At 43.5% G+C, this 23751-nt stretch overlaps 1 protein-coding gene across 3 annotated transcripts in view; it reads left to right on the plus strand.

Moving 5' to 3' along the window:
* The first annotated feature begins 326 nt into the window (after positions 1-326).
* The window catches only part of GRTP1 (growth hormone regulated TBC protein 1), a 29455-nt gene continuing 6030 nt past the window's right edge, over positions 327-23751 (plus strand). Inside the window, exons 1-5 of one of the 3 annotated variants that reach the window (XM_085215145.1) lie at positions 327-605; positions 1444-1607; positions 7331-7489; positions 12004-12128; positions 13769-13865. In XM_085215145.1, the coding sequence (XP_085071271.1) occupies positions 568-605; positions 1444-1607; positions 7331-7489; positions 12004-12128; positions 13769-13865 (583 nt within the window). In that variant the 5' untranslated portion in view covers positions 327-567. The remainder of the gene's footprint in view (positions 606-1443; positions 1608-7330; positions 7490-12003; positions 12129-13768; positions 13866-23751) is intronic. The other 2 variants (XM_085215138.1, XM_085215142.1) reach the window with 2 other exon arrangements.

Genomic DNA, 23751 nt, shown 5'->3' on the forward strand with positions numbered 1-23751 from the left:
GAGTGGAACTCATTTTGAGATCTTCCCTCCAGGCTCCAGAACCAGCCACCTGACTTGATGCTCAGATGCAACCATATAAATGCATCCATACTTCAGAAACGACAGCCAAGTCAGAACTATACATAAAGTTAAGCACACAGGGCCAGGATTCCCACACCAAGGGTGGACACAGCGCAGGAGCTGCACACTCTGAAATGGCGGAGGACCGCAGCCGACCCTCCGACCGGGAGCTGCCGCGTCTCCGCCCCGCTCACCCCGGGGGGGTCCCTAGAGGAGCCCGGCCGCACCGGGAGCCGCTTCTCCGGCACAGAACGGGGGCGGCCGGGAAACGACACCCGCCCGCGTGGAGGCGGTTGAGGCCGCCCCGGGCGCGGAGCTGCCCTGCCCGGCCCCTGGCACACGGGAGGCGGAACCCGGCGGCCGCCCCCGCCCCTCAACCGGCGGAGCGTGTCGGGGAGTTGCGCTCGGCGGCCGGAGCTCCGAATGGGGCGGCGGAGGCGGCGCTGCTCGGCCTGAGGAGAGCCCGCCGGTGGCTCCCGGCCGGAGGGGGCCGAGCGCTGACGGCCGATGGCCGGGCTGGAGGACGGCCGGGAGTGGGCGTACAGGTAGGGCGGGGGGCTCGGTCAGCCCTGGGGAACACCATTTGGACAACTTTTTGCCGATCCGAGGGAGGAGGCGAGTCGGGTGCCGGAGCGGCGGCGCCCGGCTCTCGGCGGGGACTTTATCGGACTTAAAATAGCCCTTTCCCCGCTGGCATCGCGACCAGGGCCAGAGGGAGCGGCATGGCCCCCCCGCCCGCAGCGCAGGTGTGAGGCGGGGCGGCACCCGTGGCAGGTGCGGGCGGGCGGGAGTCCCACAGCCGTCCCCTGCTTTGGGCTTCCCCTTGTCCTCCGCGGGAGGTCCGAGGGCTGTTGATGCAGCGTTTCGCTCCGCTGCATGCCCGTGTGCTCGCGTGTACCTAGCGCTGTGCAGGTGCCACCGGGGGGACAAATTCGTCGTTCTGTGAGCACCAGCAGGTGTGAAGTGGTGTGGGAGGGAAGGTGCCACCGGCCTGCCTTCCCGAAATGCATCCAGCTGAAACTCAGCCAGGTTGGGGTGGCTCTGGGACTCCCATTAGCCTGAGATAGGGTTCTGTGCAGTCATCTGGGTCAGTTTTGCACAGAACGGATCCTTTGCTCTTAAAAATTCCTTGAAGGAGTGAAATCTGTAAAACTGGCTGAGCAGTGAGCGTTTCACTTCGCTTACGTACATTCCACATCACATATCAAAGGCGTTTAACAATGTGTGTAAAGCAGGGTTTTGTTGGGTTGAGAGATTTTTTGGCTGCTTTTGAAAATAGCAGCTGGAAGCTATCTGAAGCATTATAGCTTTTTATTATTATTATTTTTTTTTCCCAACTGTAGGTATGTAGGAATGGTTGTGCAAGAATGCTTTATTTTGCAGGGTTGATCCGTATGGGTTTGAGAGGCCAGACGACTTTGATTACGCGTCCTACGAAGCATTCTTTTCCAGATACCTCGTGGTGCTCACCAGAAGAGCAATAAAATGGTCCAAGCTCCTGAAGGGGAAAAACAGCGTACAGAAGAGTTTAAAAGGTGTGGTTACCTGTAGGTAATAGTGCATTATGTTGGAACCTGTATAAATTGCATTGGTTTGGGCTTCTGAATGTTGTATACTGTTTTCTTACTATAAACAGTAATGATACGTAAATGAATACGCTGCTGTTAGGGAGATCATTGGTTTGATTTAAAGGTTACAAAGGAGTAATCCTTCTTTGGCAAACATTACAATATCTTACTAGATCTGTAACCCAGAGATTACAGCACGGGAACTTCCAGATGCTGGTGTGCAGCTGTTTGTTGCATGGCGTGCTTTGAAAAGATGTGCAGTGCTGTAGAGTCTGCGAGCCCCAGGATGAGGGTGTGAGGGCTCTGCCAAGAGAGCAGTTGCTGACAGCCTTTAGGTTGCTGAAATTTTCAAACTGTTCCTTTTGTAAAACAACATTTACCTTGCTGCTCAAAGGATGTGTCCAGAGAACTGGAGCTAAACGCTTTACAGGGTGAAGGAATAAGGACAAATACAGTTGAATGTTCAAAGCTCTGCCTCAGGTACAGTCTGAGTGCTAATTCTGGTTGTTGTTTTTTTTTCTTTTTTTTTTTTTTCTTCCCTTGGCACCAATAATGAAGTGATAACAAGTTAGACATCTTAAGTGGAGCAGTGTATGGAGTGATGTCAGTTTTGAGGCTGAGGATCGCCATAAAATGTAGGCTTAAGCTATAGGTGCTAAATCATTGAGTCATAGAATTTCCCAAGTAGGAAGAAACCCACAAGGATCACAGAATCCAGCTTCTGATTCCACACAGGACCACCCAACATTCAAACCCTGTGCCTCAGAGTGCTGTCCAAATGCTCCTTGAACTCCAGCAGCTCGGGGCTGTGCCCACTGCCCTGGGCAGCCTGTTCCAGTGCCCGGTTACCTGAAAGTAACTACTACTCTCTTATTTTTCTTGCAAATATAAAGAAGCTTTTACTTAGAGTGTTAAATTTTAATATAATGGTAACTACGCAGTATTCTTAGTTAGTGAAGATTGTGGAAAAATTGTTTTCTTGTTTTCTTAAAATGTGTGAACCGTGACAGGTGCAACCTTCAGTAATATCTGTGAGTTGGTCACATCTGTCTCCTCTCACATAGCCTGTCCTTCCAGCCTTGTCACACTCTTGTGAGATAGCACTGTGAATGCCTTTGGCATTGTTTTAGAGCTGAAACTTTGACTAATTCTCTTAGCTTGTCCATTAGGCTTCAGTAGCAGTAGTCATGCTGCCCCTCCACTAATAACCGTTAATAATCATTAATGTTGTGTCAGCCTTCAGTAACAGGCTACTGTATTGTATTTTCAAAAGGTCTGCAGCAGTATGTGAGAAATGGGATGTATTAAATCCCCTGAGGGGATGCAGGCAACATTGATGGTAGCAAGCCCCTTTGTGCTGGTGTGTCATCTTTGACATTATTAATTTTAGCAAAAGGTACTTCAGTTTGTCAACTGTGCTATAACTATAAGGAGAACAACTGGAATAAACAGTGTTGGGGAAATGTGGTCTCAGTGTAAATTTAAAGCTGTTAAAAAAAACCTCCCTTGTTATCTTCAGCTGATACCTTGAGGGAGAATAGCAGCAGATTAACCTGTACCATTACTGATTTAAATACTTCCCCTCTGATACCGGTATTAAGGTCTGTGGCAGATGCACAGAGAATCATGTAAGTAGTGGCTTTGGTGTGTGCCCTGCCCTGGAGGAGGACCCTGAGGGAACCCAGAGAGCAGGAGGTCTCTGTACTCTCGTTGAGTTTCACTCCTCCAGAATGAGGGTCCTTGCTCTGAGGCTTTGCTCGGGAGCTGATTCTGATCAACTTCCTGCAGAAGTTAGCCATAAGCAGGAATCATAGAATCATAGAATGGCCTGGGTTGAAAAGGACCACAATGATCATCTAGTTTCAATCCCCTGCTATATGCAGGGTCATCAACCACCAGACCAGGCTGCCCAGAGCCACATCTAGGCTGGCCTTGAATGCCTCCAGGGATGGGGCATCCACAACCTCCTTGGGCAACCTGTTCCAGTGTGTCATCACCATCTGTGTGGAAAAACTTCCTCCTAATATCCAACCTAAACCTCCCCTGTCTCAGTTTAAAACCATTCCCCCTTTTTCTATCACTATCCACCCTTGTAAACAGCCATTCTGCCTCCTGTTTATATGATCCCTTCACATACTGGGAGGCCACAGTCAGGTCACCCTGAAGCCTTCTTTTTTCCAGGCTAAACAAGCCCAGTTCCCTCAACCTTTCCTCATAGGAGGGGTGCTCCAGCTCTCCTATGACCATCTTAGTGGCCGTCCTCTGGACCCACTCTCAGAGCTCCATGTTCAAGACTCCATGTACTGGGGTCCCAGGCCTGGATGCAGTACTCCAGATAACTGAGAAGTGCTTTCTCCCCCACAAACCCAAAAGATGTATCTGCAAACCCATATCCTCACTTGGAGTTTTCCTGGGGCTGTTTTAAAAGGCATCCTGCTATGGCTAGCCATGAGTGAGACAGCTCTGTGGCTCCACACCCATTTCTCTTTACCCACAGAGAAGCTTAGAATTCCTCTGAGCAGGGTGCTTTGGGTGAACAGGAAGAAGTGATGACTTGTGCTAATTTTCCAGTTTGGAAATGCCGTGTGTTCACGTGCTGCTGTCATGCCCTGTGTGGTATGTATGTACGTGCTTCTGTTCTACTGTAAATAAAAGTAATTAGACTACGTTTTAACAAGGATAATTAAGGAGTGTATCCTGTTGTTCTGGATCACAGCCTTCTGGCAGGGCGGGCCATGGGTATTTTGGCTGATAGCTCCCTTTGCTCATTCTCCAGTCTCTTCCTTCATATTGTTTGGTGGTGTTCTGTTTTGCTTTCTGCCCTTGCTAGCTACAGTGACTTCTCTACACATGCACATTTCTAGGTGTTATTTGGTCCCTTAACAACTATTTTGATCTCCTTCATTGCTGAGGTCCACTTAATTTTTGCTTCCATCCATTTGACTTCTATCTTTCTGGGACCAAAAGACAACCAAACTATCAGACATAATCACCCAAAGGAGCTGAACTCTGACAAAATACACTGTGCGAGAGAACTGTCTGCATTCTCTTATGAGTGCATTGATCAAAGCTGGCCAGTAACAAAAGCTGCCTTTCTGGTCTTGGAGGTTGGTAAAACAGTGAAAAGTGAAAGGGATGGTACAAAACAGTGATTGTAACAGGAGCACTTCTGTTCCTGTGCAGGACTTGGAGGAAGGAAGGAGCATCTTAGAAAGTCAGTTTGTATGTTTGACAGCAACTTGAATGCTTACAGCACAGATCTGTTTTGTTTCTTTTGCAATATGTTCATAAAGCAAAACTTTCAATTCCTTCTTGGTAAGTTGTTTTCAGCTCTGCTGTGGAATTTTTCTCTAGGGTCTAAGTTAGTTTCCTCAACATTGAATCGTAACTGTAACATGCAGATGCTTTGTACACTCTTGTAATATTATCAGCAGGATAATTTTTGTTTTTAGCTGGTATTCCTGCATAATTTGATTTACCATTTTCCCATTCAGGCCCAGAAGATTTATCTGTGAACCCATCTCGTTATTTTAAGTTCTCCTGGGGCCTTTTTGAAAAGCATCCGGCTATGCTTTCTCCTTGTGCTAAGGTCAAAGACTCATCTCCACTTCTATGAATTAATGTGCAATGTTTTTGGAGGTGGATGCTAGCTCTGCTTCTAGAATGGATAGCTGTTCCAGAAAAATATACTATCTGAATTTGTGTTACAGTGAGATAGCCCCGTAATGTACTCATCAGCTATGCTTGGAGGATTTGCAGGCTCAGTCTGTCTGTGATGCAGAGCAAAGCAGTGTAAAGGGGAAGAAAAAAAAAAAAAAGGTAAATACAACTTTATTTTGTGACACAAAGGTCAAGAATTATCATTTTCCTGGTGGGCTTTTCCACCCTTCACGAAGTGGGGAAGCTGGGATAGGCAATTGCCTGGGCTGATATGAGCCTCTGGCCACCTATTGTCATGTGGATGATGACACTGAGGGATAATGAGTGTATGTGGTGCTGCAGGGCTGCTTTCCCCTTGTGCCAAGGTCAAAGGCTCATCCCCACAACTCTGAATTTAACGTGTCGTGTTGTTGGATGTGGATGCTGGCTCTCCTTTCAGAATTGATAGCTGTTACAGAAAAAGTACTGTCTAAATTTGTGTTACAATAAGATAACCCAGTAATTTGCCCAGTCACTTAGCTTCTTAGGAGCATTTGCAAGCTCATCTGGACATTTCACTGACTAAAATGGGGTTCCTCAGATGCATTCCTGCATTTGCTGTGCCTATAGGATTTATTGAGCATCTGAGATCAAAATGTTGTAAAAAAGATGAAGTGGGGATTATTAAACATGGAAACTTCAGAATTATTTCCAGTCCGTCTAGTAGAAGGCTGTGGTTAGTTACATTATAGCTGGAACAGGAGAGACTATTACCTATACCCATATATACCCACATACCCATAAACACTCATGGGATCACTAAACAAAAACTGCAGCTTGAAGGCCGAGTGTTTATTGCAAACGTGAAGGGCAGGAACATTTCTCTGAAGGTACCAGATTTTAGGTGGCTGGAATGTCCATTAAAGATGTGTGGATCTCTCCATTGACACTGAGAAAGCAGTGTGGAGTTCTGGAAGATAATGGGCTAAAATAAGGTGAATGCATATAGAAAGTCACTGGCTGAGTTCTTGTAAACTCTTCTTTCACTCTGCTGTTTTTAAGGCCAGTTGCCTTTAATTCAGGTATTGTTTATCTTGAGTTACAGATCTGTGTGACTGGATATAAGGAGGCTAGGTGATGCTATTGTGTAAAACAACAGAGAATTCCTCATTCTCATTCAAGTCCCATTCTTTTAGTAAGAAATATCTGATGCCTTTGTCAGTTTCTTCTCCCTGGAAAAAGCTAGAGGACCTCAAGTGCTTGGCTATCTTTTTGGATCATGAGGTATAGGATTATGAATTAATTACCAGCATTGGCTCTGTGTTAATGTCTTTCATTCTCCCACAAGGAAGCTGTTTTGGTTGTTAATAGTCTGATGTCTCTTCCTGCAATCTTGCATCCTGGATGTTCATACTGAATCATCATCTTGAATTAAAAAACAAACAAACAAAAAGAATGGTACGATGCAGGTGATAAAGCTGTTTTAGATTTGAAAAGACTTCCCCAGTTATTCTGGGAAGAAAAACCTGCTGCTCACTCACATTTTTATCACTTCTAAAGCTTAGACAGTAGCACCCTGTTTCATGTGTATCTTTGTCTGCTATGGTTTCAGCACTTAGGTACTAAGCTGAAATCCCAGCATTATATTAACATAGCCATTTGTGCTAGAGCGTAACCAAACAACCAGTGGTATCATGTTGGAAGATGTTAGGGAGAGATCAAAGATTGTGCTTCCCTGAATGAAGAAGGACAAAGATTGCTGTTTATATCTCCATCCAGAAAGCTGGGAAAGATTCAAAATCGTTATGGGGGACAGAGGGCTGGGCCTGAAGATCAGTGTAGGGAGTCTAAGTGGCAAGAACTTAGGAGTGAGTCTAAAACATACTGTGTAGCTGAGAAGAAAATGTTTGTTCTAGTTGATAGTGTAGGTTTGAAAGCATAATAATCTTTAGTCAAGAGTTTTCCTTTGACTTATAAACTTTCTTTTGGTCATTCCGAAAGAAAAGTGTAAGTGGAAATATTTTAAAAATAAATAAACTAAAAAAAATCATTTTGTTTTGCAGTGAAGAGATATATCAGGAAAGGCATTCCCAATGAACACCGTGCATTGATCTGGATGATCGTGAGTGGGGCTCAAACCAACATGGAGCAAAACCCTGGATACTACCAGAGACTGCTTGAAGGAGAGAAAAATGACAAGCTGGTTGAAGCAATCAAAACAGGTCCTGATAACAAAACCTTTGTTTATCTGCTGTGCTGTGCCCTTCAAATGTAGGAGATCAAGTATGTGATGGAAAACTTAGGTTTTGGTAGTAGTGGTGAACTAACATGAAAATTGGATTAGCCATAAGCTCTTTAACAGTACAGTTCTTCCCAGGATTATCATGTGGTCAAAAACAGTAAGGAAGATTAGAAATTACTTGGGAAGGAACAGAGAACAAACTAGAAGGTATTATGTCATCTCCTAGGTGAATGATGAGTTACTGTGAGACCTGCCTTGGTCTGTTACTTCCTTCCCCAAAGGACCTGGAAGAGCAGCAAGCACAGTGATGAGGATATTTCATGAGAATGGCAGAAGAGGTTGCTGTTGCCTTTTTCCATCTTGAAAAAGCCAGGTAGTTAATGTTGAGGCTTTACTGATTTTTATTTGGAATTAGATAAGCATTGCAACTTTTATTGTTTTATGCCAAGTTCCCCCTCCACAGCAGCACCGCAAGCTTTTGGGACTACACACCTTAGTAAGGCATTTTGGAACATCATCTTTCATGTTCCTGCAAATGCAGAGTAGCCAGAAATCTTCTGGTTCATATCCTGCTCAGAGCTAGAAACAGCAGAACTCTGTATTTTGTGAATACAGAGGAAACTACAACATTGAGTTTCTTTAGCCAGCCTTGCTAAGGGCCAGGAGAAGGAGCAAAATGTATTCAGTCAAGTGTATTTGCTGCAAGAGAGAGATGAAGGAATTTCTTTTCTCAGTTATCTTTTAACTGCCTGGCTGCTGCTCAAGTGAGGGAATGGGATATAGGAAAAATGGGTTGGAGGGCTTTATTTGAAGAGGGAGGAAAAAAAAAAAGAACTTCAGAGTGATAATTTTCCTTTAGAAATGAAACAGCAGTGTGAATGTATGAGGGCTAAAGGAGAGAAGTATTAAAAGTAAATGGAAATTTTATGTTTAACTCAGTAATCTTCTTGACTGTATAAATTTTATTACTGTGGGCTTTAGTTGGGGACTATTTCCATGTAAATTGTTGCCAGACATTCAGTACCTACATTTTACCTACATTGGTTTTCCCTCAGAGTGGCTCTTTGTAAGAAAAAACTAAATTAAGGTGTGCAGTTGTTCTTCCATTCAATTCTCATGTTTGCTGTTCCCAAAATTTTCAGGCAGTCTTGAAGTCTAGCTGTAAAGTAATAGGACAGCTCAATGCTGAGGTTTAGAAGCAAGGGAAGAACAACCATGTTTTCCTCTTATTTCAGGAGGAGGGTTGGGAGGGCACAGCCAACCGTAGACTTTCCTTCAAATTGTTTGTAAAATGTGTAAAAGCCAATGTTTCCTGTTCCTTTTGTGTGCCCAGAAGCTCCAAACAATTTTCATTTGCATTTGGAATTTACTTGCAGTCTGGAAATGTCTTCAGTGGGATGTAATTAAATCGCCATCAATTAAGTTGCCAGAGGGACCTGGACAAGCTTGAAAAGCAGGCTCATGAGAACCTAATGAGGTTCAATAAGGCCAAGTGCAGGGTGTTGCACTTGGGTTGGGGTGTTCCTAGTTACGAATATGGACTGGGAAACGAACTCCTAGAGAGCAGCCCTGCTGACAAAGACTTTGGAGTCATGATAGATGAAAAGCAAGACATGAGCCAGCAGCGTGCTCTTGCAGCCCAGAAGGCCAGTGGGGTCCTGGGCTACATTAAAAGAAGAGTGGCTGTCAGGGAGAGGGAAGTGATTGTTTCCTTCTGCTCTGCCTTTGTAAAGCCTCATCCAGAGTACTGTGTCCAGGCCTGGGGCCCCCAGCATAGCACAGATGCAGAGCTGTACAGAGAAATGGTCTAGTTTTGAAGAAAAATCTGATTACTAATAGTAATTAATCTTAAACTGGCTTTTGACTGTTTCCCCTCTTCAACTTGCTGATTCCTAATTGATGAGCTTTATTGCTGCTTTTCCTTTATGACACTTGCTGTTGGAACAGGAGAAGTACAAGAAAGAGAAGACATCTTAAACTGAAGAGCTTAAGTAATGCCTGTCTCTAAGTTCTGATGGAAATTTTCATAGTTCAGCATTCGTACATATTTAGAAGGGAATGCATTCCTACTGAGCTTTGTTGTTCATGCCCTATTATAGTAAATCTTGTAGGACAAGTGATGTTGGTATGATAAAATGTGGCTGTCCTCCTGATGCAAAGGCTATGTGCTGATTACAAAGAGGTCTGGCTGTAAGTTAAGGTGGCTTGCTTACAGTGAGTGCCATTGGAAAATATTCCAATTCTAGACCAGGCCATTGAATTGCAGGTAAGTCCATAGCATGTGCAAGTCCACTCATGTACACACACAGCTAGCAGCCACATTTGTACTCTTAGTGAAGAGGAGCTGTATCGGTGAGAAACTCACAGTCCCCTCGGCCTGTATGACACCTTGTGACCTCTGGTGTGAAAACCTGGCTGTGTGGATCAGATGGTGCCTGTGGAATAATTTGTAACAGGTTCAGAAAAGTGATTTTTCACTCCAGTGACTTTTCACTGCAGACATCTGTGGACATTTTACTCTCAAACCATAAATAAGTTTCTCTGAAGGGAGTTGACTTGTCAGTGAGGATTGGGAGCGCTCACTAAATTGAGGGTATTTAGGAGGCAACAGCGTTAGCTCTTTGGGCTCTTTGTGAGAGAAGCTCTAACAGATCATGCTCAAATGGCTTCCTCATCTTGTCTGTCTGCCAAGATAGCTGAAGGAAGAGCTGGAGGGGAAAAGTGTGTAGTGATGCTTCCTCAGAGTACCTTACCTGCAGTCCTTGTTGCCTTTCTCCAGTTCTTTTGGAGATGAGAGGGAATGGAGTTTGTGCAATTCATGCTCTATTTACAAAGAAAACACGCTCTGGGATCAGAAAGCAAATAGAAACTGATTGTCTACAGACCTTCCCCAGGTTATGAAATTGAAGATGACTTCAGTTTGGCCAGCCTCTGTTCTCTTTGGACTTTTCCTACTCCTTCTTAATCCATACTCTGCACAGCTGTTGGGAAGAGCCATAGCTGAAATGTCAGCTTTCATCTTTTCTGTTAAGTCCAGCATATACTTGAATAAACAACAAATTAGTCTGATTATGCAAATACAATGCTGCTCTTCCTACCAAGAGGAAACAAAACAAACATAGTTATCCTATAACTGCCTGGCTGCTGCTCAAGTCCTTTTAAAATTATCTTTTTCCTTGTGCTTTTCTTGCAAGTACATGGGAGGTGAAATATTTCCTAACCCCCCCATTTCTGTAAATGATTTATTGACTTTTAAAAGAAAAAAAAAAATGGTGATTTGTGTGATGACTTCTCAACGCTTTTGATTTCCATGAGACTAAACAAGACTTTGAGGAACTCCCTGCTTTCAGTTGCTTGCAGCTCCAGTTCGTGTCAAGGCTGTGATAGACTTTGTCCTTTATACAGAAACAGCTGATAAGATCTGATAACTCATACAACACAAACATCTGTGCAGTACTGTTCACACTGTTTTTTTGCTTACTGTATCTCACTTTTATGGTGTTGTTAAATATAACCAACATAACTGTTATTTTATTAATGTCTCAGGTTTTGAAAATCTTCAAAGTAACGTTGCTTTTAAATAGAATTTTCCTCCCCAACTTGTGCTTCTCCAGATCAGATGCGCAGTGGACTGAGTAACCTTTGCTCACCTCTCTATAGGGTGAAGCTGGCTAAAACTTAACTCTGCCTGTTTCTTTCCAAACACTAACGAGTGTTGGGGTGACTGGCTCAAACCTGCACGCTTTTTTTTCTGTCCTTTGTAAAGATTCGTGTTTGATCTGGAAGAAATGAGTGTTTTGTAATGTCAGTAATTGCACAGTCCTTGGTTCAGCATTGAGCTAAGCGTGTGAGATGTGCATAGTCTCCTTCTCAGTGATCTTGCACAAAGGAAGGAACAGGCTGTCTAATGGTCACGTCCTAGGGGGGAAAAAAAAAAATCATAAAAAAAAACCCCAAACAATCAAAACCAAACCAAACTACAAAGAAACTGTGATTTCTAGTGAAAGTGATCAGTTGCAAGAATAGGTCTTTTATTTGTTTATTTTTTTAATGGTTTGGGAATGTTTGGTGGAAGCCCCCTGGGTGATAAGTCAACCGATCGTTTGGTTTGTTATGGAATATGCTTTCCCAGAGCTGCAGCTCATTTCATGCTATTTGGCTCAATAAAATTGTTTTTTATTGACCTGAGTGGTTTGCTCTCATTTAGCCTTTGCAGTCAGACCATGAGAGAATCCATTCTGCAGAATTCCTGTAGTCCTCCTGGAATTGATTTCTGTACCCTAATAAGATTAGTCTTTCTAGGAATAGATTATCTGCAAATGCAGATGGCCTTTTAGCCAAAATAGGGGTAAAGCTGCTCCTTGTTAAAATTCATCCACCGAAACCACGGTTTAATGAGGTTTTGATTGTACTTCAGGAAAGCTGCAAAAGTTTCTCTGGAAGGGAAAGGAAAGAACAGCTCTTAATTTTGGTCTTTTTTCCCCTTCTGTCTAGACATGAACAGAACATTTCCAGATAATGTAAAATTCCGTAAAACAGCTGATCCCTGCTTGCAGCATACACTCTACAATGTGTTGGTGGCATATGGACATCACAATAAAGCAGTAGGATATTGTCAGGTATGTGAGCACTATTTTTTTTTTGGTGTCTCCTCCCAGTATAGGTAGCAAGTGGGAAGAAAATTTGTTTGAAGTTCACTTATAAAGTCCTCTGTTCTCTTCCCCTTCTGCACTGAAGACAGAAATGCAAACCTAAACCTCATGTATGCTAACCAGCTGTACACAGAGATTGTTTGAAACGTGGCAATAAAAAATGCATGATTTTTCAATTTTATTGCTCTCAGTATTGCATATTTATTAAAATGTTTAATTTTATGGGAACAACAGAAGATATAGAACTGTAAAGAGTCTGCTTCGCAAACAGAACCTAAACCAAATGTCAGCAACTGTTTTCTGAGGCATGACATAAATAAGTAGAATTTTGCAGTTTTTGCCCTCTGAAGACTCTTTTGGGGGGGCATTTTCATAGTGCCAGTGCATTTCTGGTATTTGCTGAGACAGGGGCATGGCACTGCCTGCCCTGGTACAATCAGTGAAGTTCAGAGCCCTGCAAATTTACACTTCAGAGGAGTTTTCTGTGTGTGCAGTGCTAAATGCCAAGCAGCCTCTTGTCACCATAGATGGATGCAATTACTAAGCTATCAGCCTAGAAACGAATAGTTGATGTCCTGGCTAGGAGGCCAAGCACCGTGTAAGGCCGTGCAAGGTCTGTCTGAGCTGCAGTGACTCAAAGCTTGAAAATGAGCCATTGGGTAAGGTGCAGTGTCCTAATATTTCCATGTTCTGGGAATGCTACAAGGCCTTCTGTAGTAGGAAGGTGAATTGAAGAAATGAGATCTTGATTTCCATACAAGCTTCTGGCTTCTTGGTGGCTGTCATCCTCCTCAGAGCCGGGACAACGCTGCTGCCTGGAGCCCCTGGCAATGCTGCAGAAGCTGAGCTTAGAATGGGAGAGAGCAGGGAGAAAGATGAATAAAGGGGTGAAACTGAAGAAGGCAATGTAGCCAGCACTGGCTTTCATAGCCTGTAAATATTTAAAGATAATGTAATTTTCTGCTAGCCTAGGAAGACTTCCAGGGGAGCTTGCACCTCAGGGACATCTTTTGTAAATTGTCATGCTAGTTTACTTTCTGTATTGTTATAAGCATTGTCTTGTTTGCAGTAGAACAGACATACTTGAGACAACTTAAAGCTGAGGAATAGAAAGAAAGTAAATTAGTAGTACTATAGCAGTGTTATGGTGGATATGAGCAACAGCTCATTAAAGGTACCGAAGTTCCAACTTTTTACTCGGGATTCTTTGGCTCAAATGTTCTACTGCAGATTTGTGGTCCACCTGCAGGTGTGTTATGGTTGTGTTGCACATCCACTCAGCCATGTTTTGGTTCTGGCCAGAACACTCATTGACTACACTGGGACAGGGCTTTGGGATTATCATTTTTTTAAGGGAAAATTGGAAATACATCATACGCTACTAAGTTTTTTCTTTCAATTTTCTCTCTCTGAGCTTTTTAAAGTAATTCTTGGTAGCCATCACCATAGAGATTTAACAGCTTATTCAACCAGTGCCCTTTATTACTAGACTTCACCTAATGTTCCAGCTGTGTAGAATGGCAGTAAATTAGCCCTTAATCAAAAGAAATGACTTAGAAACTCTTAAGGTAAATGTCTGCATCTTAAAATTCTTCTCTTTCTTTCAGGGCATGAATTTCATAGCCGGATACCTGATTCTTATTACAAAGAATGAAGAGGAGTCCTTTTGGTTGCTAGATGCCCTTATTGGAAGAATATTGCCTGGTATGCTAAGAGCTTACACAGTTATCTTTGTATACCAAAGCCTGGCTTTTCTTTGATCTTTGCATTTTAGTCCATTTTTCAAGATTTTAGATGTTAAATTGGCTGATGTGGACTGAAGACATTTTGGGGACCTGGAAACAAGGCAAAGACAACACACAGGCCAAACTTGTGTGCTCTGCAGTCAGATTTTAGCCTTGGTTTTGTTATTTCTCACTCCCTGCTTATACCTATTTGGTAGGTGTCTTCCTATGCCAGTGTGATGCTGGGGAACAGGACTTGGATAGTGTCTGGGATTTGTTTGCAGGAATATGAGCTGAGGCACAGATGAAGCAGTGATTGCAGAGCACGAAGATGGGTGATGCACACAGCTTGAGTGCTAAGCCTGCAGCAGTGATTCCCAGTGATTTGGCAGGAGGCAGCATGACCTTTCTTCAGATGTAGCTGCAAGGTGGTGTGGGTTTCTGCTAGGCAGGAGACCTCTGAGCAGGCGTGCCTTGGGCACTGTCCATGCAGCAGTATTGCACAGCAAGGCAAACAAACGTCACCCTGTCTGTGTGTGCATGTGACTTTCTTATCACAGCTCTTATAAACAATTACAGGATCTAGCCAGGCTGGTCAGTAGAGCCTTGAGGGCAGTACAGCACACCGTAAGGTACAGGTGGCGTTTGCGAATGGTCAGCTCAGCAGCTCCCTACATTCTCTTGCCTGGATGCCTGGCTTTGCAGCAGGAGCTTACTTGCTGAATTTTGCCTTGTGTATAAGCTGAATCTCACCATGTGTGTGGACTAGCTTAAAACCATAAGCAGACATCGGGCACAGTTATGTGTTATACTCTTAGAAAATATATTTGGGAACATACGTTCTAGGAATTTAGTTCTAGAGGAAGAATGGTTTGTCAGGAATTCCCACGAGCAGTGCATGGGAATGACTGCAGCTACACCCTCAATGTAAAGCCATGTTGAGAAACTTGTTTTTCTATAAGGAAGCTTTGAAATTCACTGTTGGCCCAGTTTTGCTTTTGAACAGATGTTTTTCCCAGGTGGTTGGAGGCCGAGTACAGTATGACGGCGTCAGCTAAATGCTGGTCAGAGGCATCAAGACTGATACCATATTTCTCTGGTTTGGTTTAAGATTTTTTTAAAAGCTTCTTTTTTTTTTTTTTTTTTTCATTTTTGCTCCCTTCTGAACAGAAGAGAGAGACTCTGGGAAAGAAAGCTGTGAGAGTTTTTAAAATCTTTTGACCAACTGTAAGAAAATACCTTTTGCACTGAATACACCATATAGGAGCTGAGTTTTTCTTTAAACATAGGCAGAATGGTTGGACTTCATTTGCAAATTGCTGGATTAGAGGCAGGTGAGGAGCTCTTTGACTTGTGAATCAGTTTGCAAACATTTGAGATTTTACAGCCCCAAGGTTTACTTTCAAGCTGTAAAAATAGCCTAAAGAAATCAGCCTTGAGAACTGTAAGCTGTGCCAACAGGTAGGAGATGAAAGCTGCCCTCTGCCATGTGACCTGTCAGTGGGTCATCTGCCATTGATATTCCTGGGGGGGACAAGGTCCTCCCCTGGCACAACTTGAGACCATTCCCTTTAGTCCTATTGCTAGTTACATGGGAGAAGAGGGTGATTCCAACCTCACCACAACCTCCCTTCAGGAGAGCAATAAGGTTTCCCTGAGCCTCCTCTTCTCCAGACATCCAGTGCAGAGGCTCTCAACTGTAAATGGGGAAAGGGATATCTGCTCAGAATGGTTATGCTGGGCAGGCCTTCTCTTCTTCACAGTCACCTTTGAGAGAGCTTGAGGTGCTTCTTCCCCCTTGGCTGACTCAGTAAGAGCCCAAGTTAGCAGGGTGAAGCTTTTATATAGCTTGTATATCTGATAAAATTCATAGCATGGTGAGTTAAGACAGCTGCATAATTTCAATGATATATTATTGTATATGTGAGAGAGAGAGACAGACTATGTCTATGAGGAAACTTTCTCAGGTGAGCACCTCCCTTGTGTTAGTAGTGCCGGGTACAGTGCATTTCAGTTTAAAGCCATATAATTACTTGTTGGGGAAGAAGAGAAATACTGTACATTCTCCAGGTTTTTAGAGGGAAGAGTCAGTTTTGTTAGATGCCAACAGGTTGATGAGCCAATCTTTTCTCTTTGTTTCATTTCTCTTCTGTGGGTCAGTTCGCATTACAGTCTATGCTTTCCCCTTTCACTGCAAGAGGTATACTTCCAGGTCATGTGCTCATTTCTGCTTATGTCCTGTCACTGCTGATTAAATTGGTGGATATTTAGGACAGTTTGGAAATCTCTGCCCTCTGCAGTGTTAAATTGAATGCTTCCTTGCCCCTGCCCACACACATTTAATTGCGCTCAACATCCACAGTGGTACCTGGCTACTGGCAGGATTTTTGGCCAGAAGGTGAAGCCAACCAGCCACAGATCATATTCCTGAAACAAGGGCTCACCTTCCTGCTTGTTACTGGTCTTTAAGATGAGGGATGTATCTGCCATAGAGTGTGATGGAAGTGCAGCTCCTCTGCCCTGGCAGAAGGGGACAGCTTGGCAACGGGGCAATTTAAGTAGAGGTTTTATGGCTGAATTACCTTATTACACCCCTCAAAAACCTTCTGACCCAGCAAAAGTTTAGCAGGACTGGAGCTGGGTGTGTGACACACATCGGCTGGTACAGCTGAATGAAGCCAGAGAGAGTCATTCTTTTGCTGAAGGCAGTCCCACTTCCTGGCAGCCTGTTGTGTCTGCCAGCTGCTCAGCGAGGGCTTTGGAGAGATTAGAACTATATCTCCACCCCATAGTATGGGAGAATTGAATTTAATTGAATTGAGTTTAACTGAAGTTTTAGGTATTCCCAAGATCTCTTTATTCCCAGGTTCAGTCAGAAGATGCTGGAGCAGACAGTGTGGCCCAGAGGAACCAGTAAGGATTCAGTTCAAATCAAGAGTGCATGTGTCTGCAACTTCTGTTCAGTACAGCTGTGCTTGCTGACACACTTTTTTGTTCTGTTGGAGAAATATTGGGGAGGCTGGATTACTTTAGAGAGCAGCGGGTAGGAAGTAACTATCGAATGTGGTACCTTGGTAGGTAATTTAAGGAGCATAGTAGTCATGTTTTACATATTTGTGAATGAATTGGGAATTTAACAGGGAAAAATGTGGCAATTATACACTCTGCTATACATATATTATATGCAGATATCAGAACTTAATATATGTAGAACACATTTTTTTGTGTGCCCTGACATGAGACATCTCTCAGCTTAGTAACAGTAACAAACACCACCTCTTTCTCTTTCCCCAACACTGTTAATAAAGTTCTTCATTTAGGTTTAGCCTGCAAGTACTCCCCAAGGGTCAGTGTAACAACCTTCCTTCAGCCTGGTGCTTTTTAAAATGGTTGGTTTCTTTAACTGGTGCGTTGCTGGTTGTTTATAAGTAACTTCAAGTAAGAACAGAGTTTTGAATGATGACATGGTCACAGGACTGGCAGACCACATTAACGGGCATTATCTGCAAGGACAAAAGGTGCAAGGCAAGATACTGCTCTGGTGTGCAGCTTAGCCACTGCTGGTTAAGGCAAACATCTGTGTGTTTGGATAAGTGATATCTGACACGTTTCCGGTTTGCAGTTGTATCAACCGTAGGTTTGCAGGTATTGTTGCATAATGCAAGAGATGAGAGTATTTCAACTGAGTAACAGAACGTAGTTGCTCATCCAGCTTTTGCATATCCTCATCTTTCTTCTGATCAATGTTATGACGTTCTTTGGAGTCTTGTCATACAGACTTCAGGTTTTAAGGAAGGAGCCACTTAAGGAATACAGAATGCTCTACTGTCTATAAAGTATTTCTATGTAGGCTGCTTGTTTTTCTTTTAGTTGCAAGTAAGCGTGCATTTGTTTCCTTCTGGTGACTGAATGAATACCCAGAGGGATTGCTGTAGAACTTCAGAATGCAGAGCTGGCAAGACAGCCATGTCTTTGAAGATCTGCTTCTCCAAGGGAAAGTGGAACTTGGTTCCACATGGAGAATTTAGTCAGCTGTGCAGGTAAAAGGCACTGTGGGACCTGAGTGTAGTAATGCTGAGCTGAATTTGCAGCTTAGCAGGAGACTGTCACATACTGAAAAACATGTCCTTTCACAGAGAGTGCTTGAGCACTGCAAGCATGTGCCTTTGGTGTGGAGAGCTTGTGAAGCTGCGCACAGCGTGCATGACATCATGTTTGCAAAGTCGTTTTTGATAAGTAATCCTTTTTATAGCATTGCTTCTGGGCTGTTTCCTCATCTGCTCTACTGGTAGCACCCAGCTGCAGGGCTACGTGCTGGCAAAGTCCTCACACACCCACACAGCATTCCTCTGATCATGCATGAAGCGATACTCATGTGCAGCTCTTAGGTACATCACATCTGCCCCAAGGAGAGAGGCTGAGTTGTCAGGAGTTTGAAAATATGAGACTTGGACACAGTCTGCTGCTAGTCAGCTGCACAATGAAAGGATTCATCTCTGAACATTAGAAGTTAAGCATGCCGTGTCCTGATAAGCTGAAAGTGGAATGTTGGGGTCATCGTGTGCGTATATTTAGAAACCTTGATAAGCCTGAAATGCTTATTACTTACGAATCTGAACTGCTAGGCAAGAGGGCGATGGGAGACAGCAGGAAACAAGGAACTGGGGCTATTCTTCATTCAAATGATAAGTATACTTTTACTTTGGAATAATAATACTTCTTTGAAACATCCCTTGCAAATTGCAAGACTCATCAGTAAAAGAGCAAGCTCATTGTTCAGTATGTGTGCTTTAGGTAGCTGGGTAGGAATGCTGCAGTTTTGCCTAAGCCACAGGTTTCTTGTGTGTGACAAAGTATTCATGTTCTCAATCTTGCTTTTGTGTGGGAACATGCTAAACTTTGGCTGTGCACAACAAAAAGACCCAACACATTTAAAAATGTTGAAGAACATTGTATTCCTCAGCATGGTTGTACTTACGCTGTGGGAGCAGAGCTTAAATCATAGAATCATAGAATTGCTCGGGTTGGAAAAGACCTTAAAGATCATTGAGTCTAACTGCAATCTAACCATACTACTCTAATTAACAACCCCCTGCTAAATCATATTCCCTGGGCACCACATCCAAATGGTTGCAGCTCATGCTTCTTTTAAGACTTCATTTTACTATGTTGAAAAGCCCATAGATCTGGGGTGTTTGTGAAGTAGTCAAGGTTGCTTTTTATTCCTTGGATAAAAACTACAAACAGAAGTTCCTTACAGAGCTCCTTTTCTGTAAGTAGAGCTGATAACCCTTTCTTTCGTGTGCCTTCAAGTCAACTTTCTGCATTAAATGTGAATATCGAACCTAGATGCAGGTTTCTGATGTTGGTTGGGTTAATGTCACATACGGAGTGAAGTGATATACTCTCTCCTCCAGTAGTGAATATATCCAAGGATTACTTGGGCTTTTCCTGAGCTAAAACCTGCTTATTGTGGATTTATTTGTAACTTAAGATATTGGAATGCCTTTGTTTTGTTTTTAAATTGGTTGACTACAGCAAGCTTTGACATTATTTCAAAACATAGTATGATGTACCTAGAAGATAGGTAATGACATAAAGAATGTGTTTGTGGAGGGGTATGTGCTTTGGAAGTAAAGGAATTATAGGAAGGAAATTGTGAGCAATGCCCATAGTGGCTTTTGTCCACCTGAATGTATAGAAGTGGCATCTGTTTTTTCAGAGATGTGTGGTTATTTCATGTTTTATGTGCAGAAGATTTGAATGCTTTACCTACTTCTCAGTTTATGGCTAGTAGAGGGATGTGCTGCTTCTTTCACTTGTGCCTTTCATAGTTTGCTTCAAGATTGGTGGAGTGACAGCATCGGTGGACAAAGGGAAGGTGACCGGTGTCAATTACCTGGACTTGAGCAAGGCTTTTGACGTGGTCCCCCCACCACATCCTTATCTCCAAACTGGAGGGATATGGATTTGAGGGGTGGACCACTCACTGGATAAGAAATTGGTTAAAATGCTGCAGACAGAGGGTGGTTATCAATGGCTCTATGTCCAGGAGGAGGCCGGTAATGAGCAGCGTCCCCCAGGAGTGTGTCTTTGGACCAGTGCTCTTTGACATCTTTATCAGTGACATCGATGACGGAATCGAGTGCACTCTCAGCAAGTTTGCTGATGACACCAAGCTGAGTGGTGCGGTTGACACGGTGGAAGGAAGGGATGCCATTCAGAGGGACCTTGACAGGCTTGAAAGGTGGGCCTGGCTGAACCTGATGAGGTTCAACACGGCAAAGTGCAAGGTTTTGCACATGGGCCGCAGGAATCCCAGGCATCCATACAGACTGGAAGGAGCAGTCCTTGAAAGCAGCCCTGTAGAGAAGGACCTGGGGGTCTTGATAGATGAAAAACTTAATATGAGCCAGCAGTGTGCTCTTGCAGCTCGGAAAGCAAATGATATCCTGGGCTCCATCAGAAGAGGACCTCAAGTAAGAGGACCTTGGATTTTGTTCCCTTTCTCTTCAAGCTGAAGGGTTGGATGTGTGGATTCTTTCTAAATACCAGGCCAGAACTGTGTGTGTCTGCTCAGCTTTCTAGTTAAGCCTCCTGCATCTGTCCAAGTCTTTTAAGTGATTTACTAGGGAGTTCCCGCTGTGACTCTTAGCATTGTTGTAAGGAGATGAAGAAAATGTAACTTTGTGAGGTTATTTTTAAGTGCGAGATAATACAAGTGTGTGTTTTATGCTGAGAGGTTAAGAATAATCTTGTCAGTGCAGTGAACTGATAAAGTAGTTCCTCTTTCTAATCCCATATAGGAATTAGCCAGAAATCCAGAATCCTTGTTCAACAGTGCTTGCCAGTCCTGTAAGACTCGCGATACAGCTGTAAGTGTTTGCTTCTTCTATAGGCAGAGCAAGCAGTCATGGTGATCTGCTGTGTTCAGTCATGAATTTCTTTCCAATGGAAGAAATTTCATAGAATCATAATTACAGAACATCCTGAGTTAGAAAGGACCCACAAGGATCATTGAGTGCAGCTCCTGGCTCCACACAGGATCACTCAAAATCCAAACCCTGTGTCAGAGAGGAGAACTGACCAACAGCGTTTTGTTCTGTTATGTGCACTCTGTGTGTGAGTGCTTTGATAGCTACGTCTTTAATCTAGATTGGTTTCTAATGATGTACAGCTGCATCAAACATGTAACAGTGAGTTACTATTAAAACCAAACCCAGCCTGTTTCATTCCTTGTAACTGGAATGGCTGAACTGTGTTTTTGCTTTCTAACACGCTGCCAACTTCGCTCTGTTTCTCTGAGATTGCATACAGAGTCCTTGCTCCTTCGTATTTCATTTCTGTCCACTGTAAAGTCAGGAACAATATCATCTTTGCTTTTCTTTCTGCAGCCTATTTTTAAGAGCATCTCTCTTCTGTTTCTAAACGGTAGCTGCCACATCTGCTCGGAATCCCATTGTGCTGCATGAAAAGCAAATAAGAAACCAGACGGTTCTTTCTGCCCCCCCGGCATTCATTTCCCAAATTTGGGATTAGAGGCAAGAGAAAAATATGGACAGATGGGATTATGCAGGAAAAATGAAACACTGCCTGTTTGTGCTTGCTGAAAAGGTGTTAAATAATATCTCAAAGCAGCATAACGTAAAACTGTTGCGTAACCCCAGTATCACAGCCGGTAAACATCTATACACTGCCTGTATTCTCCCTATTTTAAGGTAGTAGCCATCCAAAAAGAATTGGACTTGCTTATATTTGTGTTTGTTTTGGAGCTGCTCCTCAGGGGTGAGTGGATGGCTGCTGCTGCTGCAGTTCAGAACTCCAGAACAGAAGTTCTTGTTTGCTTTGACCCAGTGAATTAAAAAAAGATGGCTTGAGCCTGTTTGGGGGTTTTGCTCACCTTCCCTTGGAGGATGGGAATCTTGTTTTTAACATGACATAAGTGTAAGAGTTCAACTTGCCACTAAAGCACGTATCTGCAGGATATCACTGTGGCCAGGACATCTGCAGGGGGTCACTTCGACCCGATAGTGCAAAAAGAGTTGGCAGTACTTGTGGTTTTCCTCCTTTTCCTGTTGTGATTTTCTGATTTCCTTCCAAACATGTGTTGTTCAGCTCTTTTTACTCAGAGACTCGCAAAACAGATTCCTACAAGACCTGTCTCACCTTTTTGAACTATCCCATGGTGGTACAGAAGAGCAGAGCACTGCCCTGCCTTTCTGGCCAAAGCAGGTCGAGAGTCGCCAATGGGGAGCAAACAGTGAAAGAATGCTGGAAAGGTTTGGTTTTTCTTTTTCCACGAAAGCATGCAATAGAACTTGATTCTGTTGCGATTGGAAATGTAGAAGTGAATCCTCTTCATGAAGCCAGCCAATTGCACTTGACAGCCTGCTCTTGCCCAAAGCCTGCTCTGCTTTTCTGCTCAGGCCTTGAGGGAAGTCTGGCTACAAACCCACTGCTCTTGCAGCAAGGAGCCATGTAAGAGTGCTGCAGAATGGTGTGAAAATGAACCGGTTTTGGTTGGAGAGAGAAAACTTTACAAAGGAGAGAGTGCAGCTTTAGATGTGTAGGTGTGGTGGCTGCACAGCACACTGCAATTCTTCAGCTCCTTTACCTGCTGATGGGATCAGTGGGCAGACTGAGGAGCTGCAGATTATTGTACTGCAGAGGTCACTTTGCAAAGAACTTCGTCTTCTAAAATGGTAGGGGTAGATCTTTTTCCTCTTTGTCTCCCATGAAAATTACAAATACACTTATAAATACAAATCACTCGGTTTGTCCCAGGCTGGGTTACGTAGGCTCTTGAAATAATAGTTAGAAATGCTGGAAGACGTGCAGCAGGGCTCAGGTCGTGCCTTGGGTATTTCTGCAATACTAAGAATAATTCCTAGGCTGCTTCTTGCAGGAGTGTTTATATTTAACCTGACATATGCACGACAGACTCGAAGGATTCTTTTATAACTTCTGCAGCTCTGACTCGGGGAGGTAATTCGAGGCTAGAAGAGTACTGCATCTTAAACTTTTATTTTTGGAACCGCTTAATCTAGCTGTAACACCTCACAAGGACGTGCAGTCCTCACAAATCCTTATTTCCTGTAAATCTCATTACTGCTGGGGGACGCTGGCAGGCAGCCGTATCTGGAGCGGGATGCAGAGAGGTGCCACTCGCTGTGTGCTGCCCCAGGGATGCAGAGCAGGTGAAGAATATGTGGAGAAAGCAAGGGAAGCCTATGGGTGGCTTGCCAAAGAGCTTGGAAGTGGCAAACCTGAACTGGATGGTCTTTGAGGTCCCCTCCAGCCTTAAGCCATTCTATGAGTTGACGATCCTTAAGGATCCCTTCCAACTCAGGATATTCTGTGATTCATATTGGGAAAGTTGGTTTTCATCCAGATGAGTTTCTGGAACTTAGTAACGAATAATAAATTAGAGGAATAATTTCTAGTACAGTATTTTGTTTGTTGCCTTCTGGTACATGAAAAGAAATGTAGCACGTGATTGCCTAAATCACTTCCATTTTTCAATGCAAAAGCAAAAGGAAGTGATCTGACACTGTGTTTTCTCAGGAGATCACCTCTCATCTGAGGACACTCCTGCAAAGCAGCCAGATCAATGGGTAGCACTATTGACCTATGCTTGCTGGTTACTTATTTATTAGTGAGTGGCAGATTGGGAGCAGATGCTGGCTTAGGTCCGTTCCAGGTCATAAACTGTGCAGTGTTCCCCAGAGAGGGGATACTAATGAATATGTTAATTGTGTCTGGGTAATGCAGACTGAGAAATTTCAAATCGTTTGTGGCACAACGCAAAAGGATATAAAGCTGGGGTATTTGGGTGGCAGGTGAGTGGAAATCATTTGCTGCACAGC

Source organism: Meleagris gallopavo, chromosome 1, assembly GCF_905368555.1.
Source record: "Meleagris gallopavo chromosome 1, MGAL_WU_HG_1.1, whole genome shotgun sequence".
NCBI lineage: Eukaryota > Metazoa > Chordata > Aves > Galliformes > Phasianidae > Meleagris > Meleagris gallopavo.